The 22,000-nt window shown below is 45.8% G+C and overlaps 1 protein-coding gene across 1 annotated transcript in view; it reads left to right on the top strand.

Annotated features, from left to right (window-relative positions):
• GAP43 (growth associated protein 43) overlaps window positions 1-18,789 on the top strand; it is a 55,592-nt gene extending 36,803 nt beyond the window's left edge. The window contains exon 3 of the mRNA XM_067289815.1: window positions 18,037-18,789. Coding sequence (XP_067145916.1) covers window positions 18,037-18,125 — 89 coding nt within the window. The 3' untranslated portion in view covers window positions 18,126-18,789. The remainder of the gene's footprint in view (window positions 1-18,036) is intronic.
• The last annotated feature ends 3,211 nt before the right edge of the window (window positions 18,790-22,000 follow it).

The following is a 22,000-nucleotide window of genomic DNA, read 5'->3' on the forward strand; positions in this document are numbered from 1 at the left end:
CCCAGTCCTCAGTTGCTCTGAACTTTTTAATCTTTGCATCATGTCTGGATGGGTATAAAACATGACCAAATGGATTGCACAGTATTTCACACCTCCTTTGCACTGATGCACGTAGCCATGTGAGGGGCAGGCTGAGGAAAGTGGGCTACTACATCCTTTGAAAAATCATGTTTGGACATAGATGTTTAATGTACAAGGAAGGCCTATGTAGTTACACATTATGTCACATCTCCCAAAGTACATGAATCCAGCACACCACCTGCTACAGGCACTGGTACAGGTTTCCTGCTTTGCTGCAGAATGAAATGCTGTCTCTTCTCCTATGCATGCCTTAGTTCTGATATTGTCAAATAAGATGCAGCCTGCCCAGTACAGGTGGGAGCTGTGCTAGTGGTGAAGAAGGATCTGACCTCTTTTAATGAAATCCTAGATAGTACTACATGTATTTAATGATAAGGGAGGGGAGGCTTACTCTGGAAAAGGCCTCCAGAGAAGAACAGTCTAACTGCACTCAGACCATCTTCAGAAAATGCTCCAAAATCCCCACGTGGGAGGAAGCCTTTCTGCTGTAAATGATAACCAAGTTTTCAGCTGAGAAAGGCTCAAAGAGAAGGACGAGGGACAGAATAGACAGACAGACAATGAAATTATAAGTACCTGCTGCTTGCTGTAGCTTCTGGCAGAGCTTTGTACAACCACCAGTGTAATCTCTTTACACTAGGATTAAGTAGGCTGAATTTTTCAGATAGACACAAGCCTGTAGAGTATCATCTGGGATTTATGGTTCCAGGGAGCAGTCCTTTGAAGGTAACACTGCTGACTGCACAGTGCAGATGACTACTGTGCACAGAGGGATTGGATAGTGAAAGCTCACCCAGGTCAGCATGATCAGGTTATTCAGGCATTCCTAGAGTGCTGTATAATAGGTTCATTAATCTGGGATAATCAGTGGCAGTTCAATGATCGCTTCAAATCTGTGCAGCAGCTCCATGGGCCCTAACAAGGTGAAATTTACTCCCAAGGGGTTTTGGCGCTGTGCAAATAACTGTATAGGAACATAGGAACTGCCAAGCCAGATCAGACCCAACATCCATTTACTGTACTTCTCCAGCTGTGGCTAGCACTACTATAGGCAGATTTGGGATAAACTGCCTCTTTACTAGGACTCATCCCTGATCTCTGCTATCTAGGATTTGGTTTAACAGTTGGAGCATGATGTATTATCTCTTTCAATACTAATTATAATTGTGGATATACATGACATCTATATAAATGCCCAGTCTTTGACTGAGTGTCAACAGTTCCCCTGACAACTCCAACCAAATGTACAATGGCTGGAAGGTTCACCAATGAATTTGTTACCATTGCCTTAAATATATTCCTGTACTTGTATTATATCACAGAAAGAACAAAAGCTTCTGATAGCCGTACTTTAAGGGATTCCTTGTAGTATATAGAATCATATAGTATGTGCATAGGCTCAGATGGCATAGTACCATAGCCCTTGCTGTTCATCCTTTTGCTGAAGAAAGCACAATGTTTTCTATTGCTTTTTATATGAAAGGTTTCCCAGGCTGCTTGTCATCTTTGTTGCTTTCTTCTGAACTCCCTTTAGCTCTGCAAATATCCTTTAAATTGGGTGAGAAACACTGTAGACATTAGTTCCAGAAGAGTCTGTACTCATATACATGTATTTCCAGAAAGGCATTTCTCTTTGGTATTGTTTCTCATCCCACTCCATAAGCACACCAACATCTTTGCTTTCTGAACACAGCTGCCTGTTGAGCACTGATGACACCATCCTGGTCCATTGCTGACTTGGGAGTTCTCCTATTTGTAAAGATACCATAGAAATATTTTATTCAGCTACATAGTTATCTGTGAGATTGGCAGCATCCAAGAGAACCAAAGAAACTGTATGCAGTGGCAGGAGGCTTAGACGTCAACTGTTGCCATTCAGGGATCCACTGGCATCAGTTCTGCAGGATAGATGCTGTCTCCCGTTCTGGACCTCCAATTGACCTCTGAAAGTCCAACTTAACCAAGCTGAATTTTAATAGGTCTTCGGTCACAGTTTATTTCTCAAGACTATATTCATGCTCCAAGCTGGACTCAAAGGAGGGCTTCCTCATTCCCTAGCCTTTCTCTCTTTGTTGCTGTTGAATATCTTTCAGGCAGAAAATACAGAAGGCACTTGACGATAATGTATGGGGGAAAATAAATGACAGGGAGTGCCACAACTCTGTGCTTAGCTGTTCTCTGGAGGGGAGGCTGGTCTGTTTTTGCAGGTTGCTGGAACTACACCTTTCTTCTTAGGTTCTATATTCTCTGCTAAAGGCTCCCTTTTCATATCATTTAGCTCTAATGTCCTGTACCATATAAAGAGCCTTCATGTTATCCTCTCCAAATGTGAATATGAGGTCTGTGGGAATGTTTATTTTTCCTTTCTGTTCCCTTAGCTACATTACTGTCAGCACAGGACACTGGAACAGAGCTGAGAATCTCAGCTGAGGTCCTGGCAGTCAGGAGCCCATGCTGGACATCTGCCCTTTGCAGGGCTGCAGAGCAGACTGGAAAAGAAATATGGAAACCTGGACAGGGCCCAGAGATGCAAACGAAAATGATGTTCTCCTAATTATAGGAGAAGTGAGACTCAAGACTTCATGTAAATAAGTCTTAGAGAGAGGTTGCAGGATCCCAATTACCCAGAGTTCAAAGGACCACACTCTTTTCAGCCATCCCTTAAGGAAAGAATGTATGAGTCCTGTCTTCATCATGAAAGAAAACAAAAGGTAGAAGACACTATTCAGCCTTTCCATCTTTCCTCAGCAAGACACAGTAATTGGGAATGCTAGTAATAATAACTGGACATCACCTGTGACCTACAGGGCTTAAGGAAGAAGAAAATCTCTCTAACATTTGGAAAAGCATCTAAATCTCTATGCTGAAGCGGTGCAGTGCTGCAGAGCCATAACTGACAATGTACTGAATATACTAGGAAAGGGATGGGAGGGTAGGAGTGAAAGCTGTGACCAGTCTACAGTAGCATTCCCTAGTGCTGCTAACTTTGAAACATTTTTCACGGCTGCTAAGACAGACTTGGTTCTGCCATAGACCTGACTGGATAACCACTTGAAGAAATGGAAGAAGGGATCAAGTAGAGGTAATTTAAAGTTGGGGTGTTTGCAAGTGTTTTAAAACCCCTTTGCTGTTCTTAAGGGCTTTGAGCACCCATGGATGTGGAAATGTCACAAGCCTGTAAGATAGAGAAGGAAAGTTTGAATGCAAGCTTGAGTGGACTAAGTCCATAACTGCCTAGTTTCTGGCTGAGTACAGAACTCCATCCCCTCACTGGGTCTGGTCCAAAATAACAGATTACGTATTTCAGTCTAAGGACCTTGTGTTTCCTATCCCATTATTTTTTTCCAAGCTCCCCTTCGTCCCTTCCCTCCTTACTTCCATCTTTTACAGCCTGTTCAGAGGCAACACTCATCAGCCATAGCTGCAACTACAGGGCTGAAATCTAAAGTTTCACTAACTTATGTAAGGCCAGAATTTCACCTATGATTTCAGCATCAATATCATAAGCGATTCTCCAGTCATCAATGTTGAAACAAGGGACAAGCTACTGGAGACCCAGCCCTGAGTTGGAGTCTGCCAAACTGCACTTCAGACAGGCATGCAAGTTGAAAGAGTCTGTGGACTTAATCTTAGATCTGTTCACGAAAGGAAATTCTGGCTAGTCCTTTGTCTACATGTACAGTCCATTACTCAGTTGCCATATTAGGGGTCCAGATGATCACAATGAAAGGAAGTAAAGTCTTTATTGCCAAACAGTGAGTGGCCGTGACTGTCACCTAGATCACCTAAGCCTGTACCATATGTGCTCAGTCCTGAACCCTTCACCCTGCAGAGCTCCCACTGTTTAGCATGGACATTCAGGGTGCTGTGGTTTTGCAAGTCAGTGGGACCGGTGAGTGTTTGAGAGACCCTTCAGCATTTTAAACAGTTTTGGCACAGGCATTTAAGCTTATCTTTGGGGTTGAGGGTACACTGAAGCCCACAGCTGCCTGCTCTACCTCTTCCTTGTGTTCTAGCCAGCATGCCATTAGGCAATGAGATAAAGGTAGGGTGAGGTGTAAAAGTGGGAGTGATGGAGAATTGAGATGAAGGCTGGTTTTAAGCTGTTCACCCTTAAAATATAAACAGTTTATACAAAATGTATGTAAGGGTTCTCAGTGTAGCTCTTTGCACAAACCCATCCCAGCAATACTACCAGGCCTTTTTTGGGAGACCTATCAGTGTGGCCTAACATAGTGTCAGGCATGGGGACTAAACTTGTCCTCTAGCCCATGACACAACCTCTCCTGAACACACCTGAGGCCCAACAGGTGGAGGGTGGAGAAATGCACAGCACTGCTGCTGAAAAGCACCTGTTCTGTGGAAAAACAGAAGACTTCAGTCTCAGGAGATACTAACCCAGTACTTTTCACTGCACTCAATAAATGGAAACAAAATGAGAATGAAAATGTTTCTTTGTGCCTCAAGCTAGAAGCCTTCTTCATGGCTGAAACCAAATGTCTGTGAGAAAGATGGATGGAGTCACTCATTTTTACCTCAGGGACCGAAGAGAAAATTCCAGCATACTAATACAACTACTTTTTGTCCTTCTTTCTAGCAAAATACCCCTGTGTACATGAGTTTGGCAGAAACGCATAGAGGGGTCGAACCTAGTTGCAGTTCAAACCACTTCCATGCAGGGCTTCTGAGTCCTGCCATGCAGGAATTTTTCAGTAAATGCTTTTTCAATAAAGAACCTTTTGATTTGTCAAAAAAAACTATAACGTACCAGTTTCAGGAAGGGTGGGATTTCTAGATGAAAGTAGTAAGAAAAACACATGCCTTTTTTTAGACTAGCTAGCGCTTGAGAGTCAGGTTCTCCCTGAGGGGAACAGGAAACATGGGCCCAGGCCTTACAGTGCCTCAGACCAGAGAGCTGAAATAAAATGAGTTAGCCAGCGAGCAAGCCATTGGGCTGTTGACTATGCTGGACAAGGCTTCCCTTGATCCCCCCTGCTGGAGCTGTTCCACTTTGAATAAATTATTAATTATTTGTTGGGGCGAAGATGTGGAGCTTGGTCTCCCCCATTCCAGATGATTGCTCTAACCACCGTGCTACAGAGTCAATCTTTTCCTCTGGCCCAATGAATATTTAATGATTTATACAAATGGAAAAGCTCCAGCAGAAGAAAAAGAGTGAGAGAGACATGTTCATTCACATGGATATTCCACAACATCTCCCTGTGACCGACATGCAGGACCCATGCCAAGGACCTTTACAGTGAGTAAAATCAGCCAGAGGACCAGGGGAGAGAACACAAGCACGAAACAGTGGGGTACACACTGCCTCTGCCTCAGGGCAATTTCTGAGCAGCTCATACCCAGGCTGGTTCATACTTCACTGAAGTCCCTCTTCTGTGAGGGCCATGATCAAAATGATGATGCCAGAGCCAAGAGTGCAGGCTGCTTCACCTTGACTGAGAGCCCCAAGGCTCTGCAAGTGGGAGTTGCAATAACTTGCAGCTGCCATGGATCTGTCCAGGGCTGGGCTTCAGCAGACTTCAGCTACATGTGAAATGGTGGATGTGCAGCATGTGTAGCAGCTGCAGCCTTACCCCACAGCCAAGGCAGGACCACTGCAGCAGGTAGGGGACAGTGGGCAGCACCAGCTAGGGGCGGTCATGACAGTGCTGAAATTTTCTTTGACTAGGGAAAGAAGCATTGTTTTAGGGCTAGTTCAGCAAAGGGCTATCTTAGAACCCCGTATGGGTACTTTTTTCCACCACAGAAACAGTACAGAGGAGCTTAAGCTTTGCCAGCAACAACCCAGATGAACCTGCCTCTCTGTGCTTTTAAGTGACGTAACCCAGCATGCTGCACCCTAGGTTAGGGCTTCTGTAATCAAAATAAGCAGATGAGGGCATGCCACTCAGCATGCTTACGTACTGCTGTTTCACCCTGTAGAACGAATCAGGTTTTTATTTGTTTTTAGCAGGACCCCATCCATTCTGATATTGCACCAAAAGGCCCCAGGCGTCCTTCTTGCCCTCAAAACAAGCTGCCATGCAGCACAGGTCTTGCACCTCATACCAGCCTCATGCTGCCCTGGCAGTGCCTGCCGACAGGTCTGAGGAAATGGCTACATCCACGGGTCGGCCCTGGTGCATCACCATCTTGGGTGGCAGTGTGGTGCATCCCCACAAAGGTGTCCCCTACCTGGGGGACACCAGGAGGCTCATGGCACCATGCTCGGGCCTGTGCTCATGACATGAGGCCTGGGGGGTGGCCCAGCTGCCGTGGTGGGCACCGGCATGATGGCAGTGCCCTCTGCCGTGCTCAGCTCCGCACTGTGTGGTGAGGAAGGTCAGCCCTGGCGGCTGGCTGGGCCCATGGTTGTGGCACCAGGCCCTTTGGTTCAGCGGGAGATGTTTGCAGCTGGCTTGCTGGGGTGCCCTTGCGTCGAGGCTGAATTCATTACCGCATAATTGAATTCTTATTGTGAAAAGCCTGTCAGGCAATTAAACCAAGATGGGTATTTGCAATGCAGCTGCCCTGATTTGCTTGGTGTGGCATTCAAAAAGTTCAGAGGCTGGAAAGTCCCTCCTGTGGGAGGCAAACCAGGAGAGGGTTTTTCCTCCCCCTACCTCAAAAAAGAAAAGGAGAAAAAAGACCGGATTTGAATTAAAATCAGAATTACTGATGCTAGCCACTGCCACCTTCACAGGGAAGACTGCCGCTGGCAACGTGAGCCCTCATGAAAAGCTTTCCAACCTTCTCCTTCCTTCCTGCTGTGCAGCTTTTCCACTGCTCTTGTCCTCAAAAATGCCCAGAGCCAGCTGCATGGCTGCCCGATGGCTTCCTTTCTGCTAGGACACAGTGCTTACTGGGTAAGCATCAGCCCATAAGATAAGCTGGGTAAGCATCAGCCCCTTAATGCCAAGATTTCTCAGGGCAGAAGACGTGATTGTTCAGTCTGACCTCCTGCATTAAGACAGGCTGTGGCATTTCACTGTCCCATCCTTATGCTTTGTCCCTGGCCCCTGATGGATGAGGTGACAGACAAGGGAGAATCAGGCCTTGGTAGTATGGGGAAGGGGTCCAGTCACCCACCTGGTTTTCCAAGGTGGCTGCGACTCCTGGTCTTTCCACCCCTGGAGGGCAATGATTTAGCAGTCCCAGACAGGGGCTTCCAGGTGGAGAGCAGGCTGTTCTGCATCACCAATGCCATGCCATGTTGTTTCCAAGTGGAGATTTGCCGTCAGGCACTCCCAGTTGAAAACCTGCTCCTGTTGAAATGAACAGCAAAGGCCTACCAGCTGTGTATATTGGAAATATTAATATCTTTGATGCAAAGAGCTGATGTTGTTGATGTTGCAACTGCTGGGGACATTTATCAACAAGATGTCTGTGGAAGGCCTGACAACAGCTGCTTAATTCATTTTAGCATCAAATTTGCAGAGCTTTGGTGTATGAAGATGGACTAAAACAAACTAATGATCTCTAAATGAAATTTCTCTTTAATTTAAATGCAAAGCGGGAAGATGGCAAAGGGAAGAAAAACAGACATTTTATATCCTCTCCTTGCTTGTAATTCCCTGCCTTCAGCTAGATCAATATCATTTCATGCTGGAGATGGAGGCTGCCTCCGGTTTCCATGGCAATCTGGGTTGTTGGAGGCTTGCAGGCTCCATGAATCCCCGATTTATCAGCCTTCTAGGGTTTAATAATGGAGACCAGCAGTCAGGCAGCTTATGAATGGCACATGTCTTTTGGCCTGGGGGGAGGGAGGCAGGAGTGTGGTTTGTAGTAAGGGCTGGAGCAATTTGTTTTCCTGTCACTGACAGCTGAAGGGGGAGGAGTACAGGGGGAGGAGCAGTGCATTAATTCTGGAAGCACTGAAGGAATTTCTAGACCTTTTTGCAGCAATTATGGAAGATTTCTTCCTCTGGCCTCCTTTCCCTGGCCAGCTTTGCTGGGGCAGGGACAGAGAGCAACTTCACAGCCTATCCTGTATGACAAGGTGGGAGTCATGAGACTTCAAAGGCTCTGGCACTCTGCATGCTTCTGCCTCTTCTTAACCCTCTTTACTTCAGGATCAGCAGTGTGTGAATACCAGCATTCTGCCACCATTTTTGGTTTAATTTTCTCTCCCTATCCATCTGACCACAATTGCCAGGCTGATCAGCAGAGCCGTAGATGGGCAGACCTCTGAGGGAATGATCTGGCTATCAAACTTCTGTCACTCAATATGCTACTGTAGCATCTGCTACTCCAAACCCAAATCTCCATCCTGAGATTGTTGTAACCTTCACTCCCTGAGTTAATTACCTTCTTAGGAATGTTCTGTTTTTTTGGAATTGCTATCAGTCACTTAATTTAAGTGCTTCTTTTGCTCACTTAGCCATGATCTGCTCTGGGCATTTGCATTCCCTTTTATATCCTCCTTCCTCTGCTTTCTCCCCTATGTTCACATAGGGCAGCCACAATAGAGAGGCTAAAGAATAAATGGATACATCTTGTCAAGACCCCAGTACTCTTTCCTCTTTTACCCCTTCTATTTCCAAACCATCCTCCAGAACTTAACCCTGCAAGGAGGAAAAGAGGTGACACAGAAGAGGACTATTATATGAGATGGAACATCTTTTTTTCCAAATACATATGCCAACAGCAGCTGTCAGATGTTATATTCCACAGCTGGAAGCAAATAAAAACCTGTTTATTCAAGCTGTTCGAATCACAAGGTATTTAAGGAATTCAAAAGACTAGGCTTTCTGGTCTGTAGGATCTATGTAAAATCTGCAGGGATGGGAATAGAAGAGTAAAGGATAAGTTGTGGGTTATTTCCTCTCAGGTCTTCCTATTTCAGGGAAGCTGAAGTCACAAATGCCTTTCTTCTACCTGCCTTCTTGTGATGGTTGGGGGTGAGGGAAGATATTATCAGGCTTGCTCTACCTCCAGTTTTGGCCTGAGATTAGACTTTATGGAATTTCTGAGGCTGTTGGCTCCTTCAGAAATTGCAGGCCTTTTTGCTGAGCACCAAGACCAAGGCACCACACCTGTGAAAGTGCCATGGTATCCATAGTGGTTGATGGAGAGCCTGGAAGGAAGAACAGAGGTGACTCATCTTCCTGGGTTCACCACGGGCTCTTGTTTGCCTGCAGCCCTGTTCTTCACACTTTACTTACTTTAAAGTGCAAATAAAAGCATTTGCTTTCCTCACTGGAACACCACAAGGATAAAATACTTCCATGGCTGTGAGTTGGGCCATTGTTATAGTGATGATAACCAGATAAATACTTATGTTGTTGGTTGCCTTGAGCAATTTGGGAAGGTCACAATGGAGGCAGCTCTTGACCTGCACAAAGGTCTGGGTTCATCACAGATGAAGTGTCTCTATGATCTGAATATTATATCTAAAAAGACCAGTACATTACCTCACTGGAAAGTTAAGTAGTGGAAAATGAAGAGCTATGCTCTAAGTGTCTCCAAAGAAGCACCTTTGTCTCTGGCATACCTTCTTTTTGGGGGTGGATGTAGAGTCTGGTAGCTTGGAAGCTCAGCTGAGGGAAGTTTTTCCGCTCCAGCAGGGTACTCTGAAAACCAGGTTGCTGAGCAACTGATTGGGGATCAGATCAGCTCTGATCCCAGCTCTGCCACTGACAGCCTGGAAGACCCCAAGCAAGTCACCTCCCTTTTCTGCATTTCAGGCTCCCTGTTGTAGCGTGGAGCCTTGCTAGGAGTCTGCCAAAGACAGCAGCTTGTGGCTATTTGAGGGGAGGCCACTCAATATCAATGCAAGACATCTGTCTCCAGGGCACCTTTATACTAAAAAGACTTCTTTACCACCCTTTCAGCCACTGTGCTACTTAGACTCCAACTTGCTGACCACTTTCTAGTGCAACAGAGTACCTCAAAATAAGCACTGTGACAGGTCACACTGCTACCAGTTTGGAGCACCTGTCTTCCCCGGGTCTGCACTTGCTTGCAGCGGTGATGGTGGCTGAGAGCGAGGCACTGTTTGCAAGGGAGATCTCACTGTCTGAAAAACCTAACCACTCTGATAGACTCCCCCCAGTCCTAGCTGGATCGCAATGGCCCAGTTATAGGTACTGTACACAAAGTTTTGGTTTGCTGTAGGCAAACCAGAAGTGCTGGTAGCGGGCAGGAATAAAGCACCAAACAGCAGGAAACATATCATTTGCCTCAGGCTTCAGGCTTGGCTCTGGCCATGTGTGTGGGAAGGCAACGGCAGTGGAAGAAAGAGAGGCACTTCTTTCCCATTCTCCAGGAAGCAAAAACATTTGCAACCATAGCTGTAACAGGGTTAACACCTCACATTCACGAGGAGCATCCCCCCTTTTCTCTCCACCTTCTTCCTCCTCCACCACTCCCATTTCTCTGGAGACCTTACTGCTCCCGCCCCTCAGCCAAAGTTGGAGTTTCCATGGCAACCAGACAGCTGGTGTCTAGACACTGTGAAAGATGCTTTGCAATTGAGCTGCGAGCCTAGCTCCCCTCAGTGTCCCCCTCCTGGATCTCCCCCCCCACTTCTCTCCCCAGTTCCATTTGCTGCACACATGAATGCCGACGCAGGATGGGAGTTCCGTGGTGTTGGGGGAAGAGAGGCACAGGGAGGGAGGGGAAATCCCTAAGCCACTGTCTCATCAGCCTGACAAAGCGCAAAGGCAGCTGGGGCGACAGTACTGGGGCTGACTCTCCTCAGGGGATTTAGCAGGATCAGAAAAAGAGGCAGCCGTCCAAGCTTGGACCAAAGTCATCAACCATGGGACTGGCAGACGTTGTTTTTCTTCTCCCTGATAAAGCAACTGAGGTTGGCATGCATGGGGCTGAAACAGAGCTGAGGAAGTGCAGGAGTGGGAGGTCCAAAATGCCCCATATTGTGGACATCTTCACCTTTTCATTTTAACCTTAACAGGCCCTGTTTTAACCCCCTCCCCTCCAATATGGCATGGGCCCACTTTACCTGCAAAATCTATGAGAACAGCACATGCTACTCTGATTTCCTAGTTCTGGGGCTGCTTCTTTCCAGTAATTACTGGGCAACTTCTTTAGCCCTCCTACCTGCTACTTGCACTGGGGCCATCCCTCCCCACCACCTTCTTGTCGGGTTTGCCAAGGGAATGCAGACCTCCCAGGCACTGCATGCCCGTCAGGACCCCCAGGGCTCACAGGAACCTGGAGGTATCCTGGATCCATCTGTAGCAAGGGAGGAATTCAGTGGGGCTTGAGAGCAACCCTGCAAGGCAGTCCCCTGGGCCAGGGAGAGCCGTTCATCTGAAATCTGTAGCTCTCCACCTCTCAGTGTTTTGCTGGGCCAGTGTATATCTGTCAGTTTTCAGAAGCAGTGAGTAGGGAGGGCGTAGGATTTTAGCACTGTGGATGATGCATAATAGGGCTGACTGCAATGGGCTAACTTGGATTGGGAAGAGAACAGTATAAGCAACAGCTCTGAACCTGAACTGCATCTCATTTCAGCAGTCTCAGACCTACTATAGTCTGCCTGGAACCCGCTTCTGGCTGACTAGAAGGACAGATGGATCAGGACAGATGAATCAAGCTGTGAAGCCTGGATTCAAATCTGGATCCACACATCATTAAAACTAGAAGTGGTTCAGGTCAGGGATTTTAAGTGGGGCCTTCTGTAATCCAGCACCACTTACCCTCCAAAAAAAGTCTCTCAGCAGAGCCATCTCTGGGGCAGATCCAGGGAGAACACTGCTTATAACAGGGTAGTAAAACCTGGATTAATATTTGAGAGCAAAGAGGAGACCTGACAAGGCACAGGTTTTCTAGTCCCATCTCTGGCCAAGCTGTAGCTGGCAGAGAACAGAGGGGGAAAGGAGTGAGCACGGCAAATGGTGGCTTTGGACCTATATCATGCCTGATGCTAGAGAAAGTGCACAGGCTGAGGAGAGTGGACAATACTTTAACACGAAGGCATGGGAGAGTTCTATCTGAGTGATCAATATTAGCAATAATTATGAAAACAGTGGGAAAGCAGCAAAAGCAAAATCCCTACATCTGTTGTAGAATCCCAGAGTGTTTGTGCAATTTCTTTTCTCTTGGCATCAGCCGTGGTAATTTAAAGATCTGCAGTGGAACAGAGAGAAAAAGGAAAACAAAACCCAACCCACCAGCCACAAAAGAAATGATCAGCAGAGAGGTTACTGCTACTATGGTCATAAGCTGATGTCTGCTCTGATTTAATTAATCTTGGCAAGTCAGATGGGAGCTGGGTACGTCCCAAGAGACAGTGTTTTACCCGGAAATCCACTCAACCTAATTTTGCTAATGTAGGGCAGTAGAGAGACTTGGAGTAGAGCCTGCACGCTCAGCTATTAAAGCACAGCATAGGCAAAGGCAGCTGGAAGTACCACCATCCAGCAAAACTGCTGCTTGCCTGCCTGCTTCAGCTTTACAGCAACCAGACCTGCATATGTTTGAAGCATTTGCTCACCAGCGGGGCTCACAGATACGATTCTCAGTCATTCCAGGAAATAAATGGAGTGCTGAGGGGCAGGAGCTCTCTAAGACCCAATTTCAGCAAGGATCTGCAGTTCATTTCCATATCATTTCTCTTCTCTGGGCAAGGCATTTACAATTCCCTGGCAGATGCCTACAGGAGCTGTAGGTATGGAGCACCTCTCAGCCCCTGGCCCTTAAGCTGGGAAGCAAACACACTTCAGCCTCTCCCACCAAGCAGCTTTGTCACTTCACGGCTTAAGGTTTGTGTGAAGGCTCTGAGGCTGCCCAAAAGGTTTCTCAACTAGGCTACCCCCTCCAGAGTCCTAGATTAAAGTGAGATTGGTGGCAGCTCAGCTCATAGATGCTTGTCTCCACTGCAAAATTATCCCACACTATAGAATGATTTGGACAGAGGAAATCACATTAGATTTAGAAAGACCAAAATAGAGTGCAAAACTGCAAAACAAACTAAAATCTCAAAGCAATGTCTGAGGGCCCCAGGGCTGGAATAGCCAGGAACAGTGTAAGTGATGACTGCAGTGCATTAAAAGAACTGTGAGGGTGATGATTGCAAGCACAGACTAGCACTTCTTTTTTCTTCTTTTTTGTTAAAGCTTTTTGACCTAGCCATTCCTGCTTTATCCTTCAGGACAGATTTTCTTTTCCCCCAAGCTTCTTCTGCTTCATAATACATCTCAGCCTCCTCGCCTCTTCTCCTGTTCTGTTTCTTTCACACATGCACATCTTGTGTTCTCCTTTTGTGAGTTTGGGGCCTTCTTTTGCTTTGTCTCTGTGCCTGGGATGCACTAGAACAAATATGGATGTCTCCATCCATGCTAGTCACCTTAGCTTGCTAGGGAAAAGTGTAGGTGCTCCAAGGCTGCAATTCCTCTTGTCCTAAAGTAGATGTCTAAATAGGTCAGGTTAATAGAATTCTAGAAATTTTGGGTTTACTTCCAGTAACTTGAAAGGGAGCACAGGATGAGAAGATCAGCTGGAGATGTCTGTGTTTAGACATCTAAAATTGGTCAAGATGTCCACCATCTCCCACTTCAAGTTTCCCATTTCATGATCTCTCCAGATGTGTTTGTGCTGCCCCAGTGAGGGTCCATCTAACAAAATAACTCAATGCCTCCTGCTTGTTCTGTGCCTTGCAAGTGGACATAGAAGATTCATCTTGTGTGAGGAGATCTCACAGTGCTGGTGTGTTCAGAAGGGGAGGCAGCTTTAGATGGGTGGAAATACAGCCATCCAGAATGACATGCTTTTGTTCCTAAAGCAGGAGATGGAACATTTTGCCTAAGTAAGTGGCCTGAAGTCTCTCCTTCATTTTTGTCACCTTTTATGCCTATTCCAACAAAGTGCAGGTGCATATAAAATGCCAACACTGTACAGTTGTGGATGTATAATTGTATCTGTTCACTACAAACTAACACATATGACATCCCAGAGTGCAAGGAAGTGGAAAAATCAAAACTAGTACTGGGTAGAAAGCAACATAACAGATATTCCCTCTGATCTGTGAATCTACTATGATCTGTGAATCTAGTAATCTCCCCAGGGAGAGTAGAGAGCAGCACCTAGCAGTCCTCTGCTAGAACACTGAAAACTAGATTGGAGAAAACCTCAGAGAACATACTGCAGAAATAGCCTACATCAAACAAACTGGTGAAGGGTGAGTCAGATAAATCATCTCACCTCTCCTCGTGAATCAGAAAGTGCTATTAACTGGCCCTGATGTCAGCAGGATTATACTGCATTGCTCCCATTCCACAGTGAGAATCCTCTCCTTTTCACCACTGTGATTTAGCAATGCCACAGCTTGAACTTTATTTTTTCATCCTGATTTGTCTATCCTTTATGGTATCACTTCTTGCTGAAGTTCATTACTGAATGACACCAGGTTTCTTCTTGTCCTAAAGATCAATGAAACAATGCTAAAGCTGGTGAGAAACAAGACACAGCTTAGTGGCAACAGGATGCAAGGTTACATAGGGTATTTAAACTCATTGCTCTAGAGGAATACAAGAAAGAGAGGGGAGAGTGGGTAGCTGAGTTCTGCTTGACAGTTCTCATCGGGAAGGTAGACCTCTTGTTTATATTTAGGCCATACACACTAGTGGAAATTTGCTTGTTAGCCATGCATCCAATGTTTTTTTTCTCTCATTCATCTCTGTTCTGCACAAGACTTGAGTATGTGGTGAAGTGACTTTAAATCCCTTCTGCTACTCCTTGACCTCAAAATCAGTCTAGATGGTTTCAGCTGTGGTGAAAAACCGAGCAATCCCTGGGCTGCTTCAGCAGAGAGGCATCCGCCTAGCACTAACTGCTCCCCAGAGAGAAGCAACGGGGGGTAACAAGGAACTCTACACAAGTTCTCTGCTACCAAAGATCTCTGGGTGCCACCAGCACTCCCTGGAAATTAGATTTGCCACTGCAGTGCTGTAACAGGGAATATAACATGGTAGAAAATTGTGTTTTAACTTGCCTGTTTATCTTAAGAGCAAGAACAGCATAAGAAACATTGTGAGCTACCCTGTGTGACTCTGAGATTGCCAGCTCTCCTGCTTCAAAGACAACCAGTTTTTCTGCCTGTGTTGCTAGGACAATTGTGAAGAGCCTACTATTGTAGGAGCAGGAACCCAGTTTCAACTGCTGGTGTAATGGGAGAATCAGTGTTACTTAACAGTTTGTGTGAATTGGCCAAGGCACTCAATATCAGAGCAGGTATTCAGGACCTCTCAGTGTCTACTCCTGTACTTGCTATGTTATGTGTCCTTCTGTTGTGCTATCTTGAAGAGACTGTGTGGATTCCTGGTTAAAATCTGTGCACATTTTCAGTGGGAAGCCACAAAAAGTTTTAAACATAATGAAACGCTAGTGGGTGGTGATTGTGTTCCTTAAGCTTCATTGCCTGTCCTTCGTTGTACAGATGTATGCCCTTTCATTCATCTTACATTTATCTGTGAGAACAGAGAAGCTTTGCCACAGTAGGGTCTGTCAGAGCCTTACAGAGTTTGCCTTGCTGCTGGCTAACAATAGTCTTAGGCTCAGGCTTTGGCTTAGATGGTCATGCACTGGGGTTCTACTCTCAGCTCTGTAATTCAGTGTGTCTCCTGTTATAAATGCATCGGAAAAGAGCAGGACTGAAAGCACTCTCCTCCCTCCCCAGTAATGTGTGATCAAGTCATTCAGGAAAATTGATAAAACTTGGGGCAACTTGACCTGCTTTGCCTTCCAACCGTACTTGAATCCTATTTTAATCAATAGCGTATTTTGCCTCTGAATCCTATTTTTATCAATAGCCTGTTTTACCTTTAGCTCATGGTTGTATCAGTGCTCTATATAGAAGGAGTCCTTAAGTACCACTCAGTTTTGTTGCACAGTATCAATGGAAAGTGAGTTCACGGATGCTTTTGCTGGCAAGGAGTTTGCAGCTGCAGGGGCTGAAGCCATGGTACTGGGCCATATTGCCATAGACTTTTTCTTTTTGGAAAAAACAGCAGTAAGAATTCAGTAAGACAAAAAGTGTTTGATGATCCAGTAGCAGAGCTTAATTAAGTTGATTCAAGGCTGGGAGTTGCATATGTCTTATAAGTGATCCATATGGAAACAGTGCGTAGGGAGGTATTGAAAAGAAAGGCTAAAAAGCTGAGGGGAAGAGGGAAGTGAGGTTGCACCTATTGCCAGTGTTGGAAGCAAACACAAGTCTGCCATCTGATGGCACTGAAGGGACCAGGCCAAAAAGCATAAATAGTCTCAGTAAGCAGAGGTTCACATCCCAATTAGCATTCTCACGAATGCTGAACATGAGTGTGAGGATAGTAATCCTCACAAACTAAACATTGACATGTGAACATCCATGGTGTTAAGCTCACAGCATGGACCATGGCATGGTTTTTGAACATGCCAACTAGCTTTGCCCCAGGCAAAAACTAGTTATGATCCCGTGTCCAAGGCAGCCATCCTATTCTGCAGAGTAAGAGAGTTTAGCCATATGGAAATGAGCTGTGTGGTGCCAGCTGGCCTCAGGGCCAGAGAGCAGTCCCTGGCCTATTTTATTTGCTAGTATAGATGTAACCTGATAGCTCCTCAGAAAATCCAAGAACTGTCTGGTTCAAAGGGATCCTACAGTCCTCTGTGGAATGACCACTGGAGATGATACACTGATGCTACAGAGGTATCTCGAGTGCCAACATCACTGAGGTATGGACATACCAATCTTGTGTGCCATCTTGCGCTACCCAGCCTTTTGGTGCACCTGCTTCTTCTCCCTGCTCTTTACCCAAATCTGAAATGATACTGCTTGCTTGGCCTCTCCATTGCATGTGTGTGGGAAGTCAGGGAGAGATGGGGATGGATCAAACCAGCCACTCCAGTACATTGAGACCATTGTGCATTATTCTACCTTACAGCCCTGCCGACCTGGATGAACCCTCACCTTCACCAGTAAATAGCCATCCATATGGGCACACACCTTAGTGGTTGGTCTGAAACAGGCTCAGGAACATGTTAGTGTACCTTTATGTCCCTGGAGAAGCTGGTCAACAATAACTTGGAGACAATTAAATCAGGCCTGCTGCAATAGGGGGGATCTCAGACTGGATGAAGCCAGCAGCAAGATCATTCCAGCTTGAATGATGCTTTTTGGTTTCCCTTGTCCCTCCTGGTTCCTCTTTCTTCCCCTCAAGTCTGATCCCTTGTCCAATTCATTGTTATGGGATTGCTATTAGTGTTCATTTTGATTTTTCATGGGAGTAGTATGCCAGTACAAGATGTCTGATTGACAGACAGACCCAGCTTCAAGTTACACTCATTGCTTCCCACCAGACAGCTCTGCCTTCGAAAGGAGATCCCAGAGAACTGGAGAGACAGTGACAACCTCTCTGCTGAAGGATCTTGTTCTTGAAGGTTTAGAGACATTTCTCTAGAACTCTATTCAGTATAAGAGAAAACTGAATTACATGTTATAAGATTTTTCTCTATGGATCTTGCAAGCTGCAAGTGTGAGTAGAGAGTTTTCTTTTCATGACCTCTTTAAGACTAGGCTGGGAGTAGCAGTAATTAAGGGGGAACAATTCAACGCTGGTTGGCACGGTTGGTGGGCTCAATAAGACGGTAATGTACATGTCTGATCTAGCTCATTCTACCTTGCAAGCCAAGAGCCTAATCAATGCACCTGATGAAATGAATGATGGCTGCCTGCCACATTAGCAGGGAGCTGAGCTCAGGGATCCAGGCAGTTCCTTCAAGTTGTGTGTGCTTTCCGGCAGGGCTAGAAGTGTTTTGTGTGAGCTAGGCACTTATCTGCTATACTGAAACCCAGCAAATTATGTCCATGTCACAGAAATGCCAGGCGCTTTCAGACCTGGGTCACTTTGGGAAGAGAGAAGCCTGAAGCCATGAAATCCATCATGCAATGACTGTGTGCACGTGCAGGATGCTCTAGATCGTGGCTGACTAACCCTGGACCATGTCTTTCCCCACTAGATGCTGTAGAAGAAACCAAACCTACTGAAAGTGCCCAGCAGGAAGAGGTGAAAGAAGAAGAGAGCAAGGCGGACCAAGAAAATGCCTGAACATTAAGAAATGACTCCCCATTGCCCCTCCCTCCCTCCCCCTATCCTCTATCCTTCCTTCCCACCCCAATCTTGATCTCCCCCTTTCCTGCTCACACCTGTGAGCCTGTCTGTCCCTCTCCCATTCCCACTTAAACCCTTTTTCTCTCTGTGTGGCAAACATTTAAAGAAAAAAAAAAAGCAGGAAAAATCCCAGTCAAACAGTGTGGCTTAAACATTTCTTTGTTTCTTGATGTTGTTATGGCGAGTTTTTTGGTAATGATGATCCAATCATTTTGGGAAAATTCTTGCACTGTATCAGAGTTCTTTGATCTGGCGCGTGCGTGTGTCTGTCTGCCCACCGCGAGCGCACTCTCTCTCTCTCTCTCCTCTCTCTCTTTTCCAAGTGTGTGTGTGTGCAATGTTCCGTTCATCTGAGGAGTCAAAACTTATCGAGTGAGTTAAAACAAAAACAAAACAAAACAAAAATCCTTTTCTTCCTTTTTCAATGTGATGGAATGAACTAAAGAAAAAACAAACCCAACAAACAAATGATCAAAAAATAATACTAAAACCCAGTTTGTTTTCAGAGCTAAAACAAAAGATGTGCCAATTAGCATAATGTGTGGCTCCAGGCTCCTTTTTCAAACTGAACAATAATTATAATAAATGAGAATAATGATCATTAAAACCACCGTGTCACATTTCTATGCTGCCTTACATCCCGCTGGCCTGTGTACACAGACTGGTCTTTGGTGGGCCATTTGTTGATTGGCCCCTTCTTTGCTTCTCAGCGCCATGAGTCAGTGACTGCTCTCCCTGACACTGCTAAGGGGTTTTTTAAGGAAAGCAGACTTGGATTTTGGGTTAGGCATTAGCCCTGACTAACATAACAAAAATAGCAAAATTGGTTTTAGGAAAGAACAAAATAAGTGGCTCTCCAGGAGACCTCTAGACCCTGATTCAGTGAACTATGGCTACCCTGGAAGGATAGACCCAGGGTGCCCTGTGGGTCCTGGGAGAGGGACCAACTTTGGTCTGAGCTGAGGCTCTGATCCCCATCAAGGGCTGAGTGGGGACAGGGGCCGTGGGGCCTGCACTCCCTCAGTGGCGGTGTCACCACTCGCCCCGCTAGGCTGGAGTTGGAGAGTCATTCAGTAACATGGTGCAGCCCTCCAGAAATGTTCTTTTTGGCAAAACAAATTGGCCCAATGCATTAAGTAAATCAAAGCCATGGGGCCAGGTCAAGGTCCGGTGATATAAGAGCCAGCTCGTGGCACTTTTGAGAAATATCTCACTACTGCTTCCTGGAAAGCACGTGGTGAAACCCAGGTTACTCACCCAGTTCTAATTAGGGCCTAGGTTTTAGTTCTCACTTATAACCTTTCCCAGCAGCCAGCTAAAAGCTTAGCTCAGGCTTGGTGCAGTGGGCAGAGCACCACCTCACGAACCTCCACTACCACTTTCTACGGGGTGCAGGATTTTCCTCGGTACCTGCCAACTGAATATCCACCTTTCTCAGTGGATGAGACCTGACAGACTCCCAGCCCTGAGGGAGAATGGCTGTCAGAGTCTGCTGTTCTGTTTATTAGCTGTGAGAGTGAACAGCTTAAATGTATTACGGGAAAAAAATCTTTCTAAAGTCCTTTCATAAAAGCCCTGTTAAGACTGTAATAAATACTCCGAGTGCTGCTCTTTCACTGCCCTGATTATTATCATGTGCTTTCCCACCAGCTTTTGCATGATTTCCCGGCTGCATTGGAAATAACAACTAGTGTACCCTGCAGTATTGCAGTACAATACTGCCGTTGGCAGGACCAGGATTAATTGGCCTCACAGCTGTAACACCAAAAAGATGAGTCTGCTGACAACCCCAAAGCACCTCACTCGCTGATGCTTGGAGTGCCAGTCCCAATGCCTCCAGAGGGCTGGTTTGTCCTCCCTTCCCCACTCCTTTGTTCTCCTCCATCTCTTTGTTGGAAACAGGGAGAAAAGATGAACGGCGTCTCCTCAGAGATGATCATTTTGAACTTAGACTGCTCACTGGAAATGCCCTCAAAATGCATCAGGATTCATTTCCATGTGCTTCCTGACATTGACAGAAATAAGAGAGAGAGAGAGTGGAAGGATAAAAAAAGAGGGGAAAAGAGAGAGTGGGAGAGAGATTGGACAGAGATTTTTAATAACAGGGATTTGAGAGAGGAGGAAAAAAGATTTTAGAGTGGATAGATGGATGATAGGGAGAGAGAGGGGAGTATAGTTAGCGTAAGAAAGATTAGAGTGAAAAAGATGAGAGAGAGACAGGAAGAAATTAGATATTATGGAGCAATAGATGATTGATAGAGATAGTGAAACATAGCTAGCTAAAGTAGATTAGACAGACTAAATAGGTAGAAAGATGGGCTGACTGACAGATAGGTATTGTGTCATACTTCATAAACAATATATATGCTAATATTCCCATGTCATGATGGGTAGTAAACCCTGAGACACCTTCCAGCCTGACCTCAATTCAGCAAATGTAGCGCGGACATCAGGCATTGCTTGGACCGTATGTCAGGTCTCGCAAGCCTGCCTGTTTCCACTGTGGAAGCAGCAGGTGGGCGGATGGTGTATGGGGAGGGAGAGTGCTCTGACGGACACAGCGGGCTGAGGCCCCTTCTGGAGAGGCATGGTATGTTTGCTGTTCATAGCACACAAGATGCCCAGCCCGGTTCAGACACTGTAAATGCTCTGTGTCTCTAGTATCGAATCAAGAGAACTGAGGTTCAGCTCTCAGGATTTGTTGGAGAGGTGTTTGGGAGGAGGCAGGAATGAGAGAGCACAGCTTTTATGTAGCCTCATCTCCTGTCATGACCATTTAAAAGAGTTTTCTTAAGGACTGTCTTGCTCATACCTGCAAGGACCACATGGTATCCCTACTCTTCTGACTTTGGATCCCAAACTTTTCATCTTGCCTATGCTTTATTATCACTATTTTTTACTTTATAAGGAAAAGAAATCTGCCCCTCATTCCTCCTGGACATAGACCATCCTCCCTCCTCAATAAACAGAAACTTTTTTCTCTCCCTGGGGGATGCTTTATCTTTGCATTTTGCATGTTGCCTCCCCTTGGCTGAAGGTTTGGACATCATGTGTGTTTTGCCATCATTTGTAAGAACATACTTTGTCTTGTTGCTTAGAGAACAAAGGGTTGGGGGTGTTGTGTTTTGTTTTTTCCCCACAAAAGGAAAGGAGTACGTGGTTACCAACTGCAACCCTAAATATTTTTAACGCTAGTTCCTCTCCTTGGTTCCAGTTTAAAACTACTAGCCGTAACCAAGCATCCCCTATCTTTCTTATTGCACAGTGTCCAGACCCTGCCAGAGAGTCAGGGCAAAGAGAGCGTGAGAGAGTGCACAAACAAACCCTGCCTTGAGCAGGCAGTGGTTTATGTGTAATGCGCAAGATCTGTGCAGGAAGCTGGATTGTCTTCAGGGTACAGGAAGAGAGCAAAGAAAAGCATTTGGATTTCCTTGAGTTGCCTCTTCAGCCAGAGTTAAAAAGGCTGAAAGGGAGCAGTAGAAAGGATATAGCATGTGATGGAACCTGGAAGGGCCTCGGAGAACAGGGGCATTTGAGGAACAATTTTCTAGCATGGTGTCGAATGAGCTAAGAGCAGCACAAGAGACAGAAGGTCCCAGAATCAAAGTGGTGGAGCAGAATATCCAGCAGAGTAGCTGGAGCTTTTCTAGCATTCCTCATGCAACAGCTGACATGAATTCCCCAGGGAGTATATATCTATTCCTCTTTCCTCTCTCTCTGAAGGATGCATAGCTTGCCTGGAGGTGCCTGTGGTTGTTACTTTATGCATGGAGAGGAAAGGGGATGTCAAAATGATTCATACTGGGAGGATG

The sequence above is a fragment of the Apteryx mantelli genome, chromosome 1, assembly GCF_036417845.1.
Source record: "Apteryx mantelli isolate bAptMan1 chromosome 1, bAptMan1.hap1, whole genome shotgun sequence".
Classification (NCBI taxonomy): Eukaryota; Metazoa; Chordata; class Aves; order Apterygiformes; family Apterygidae; genus Apteryx; species Apteryx mantelli.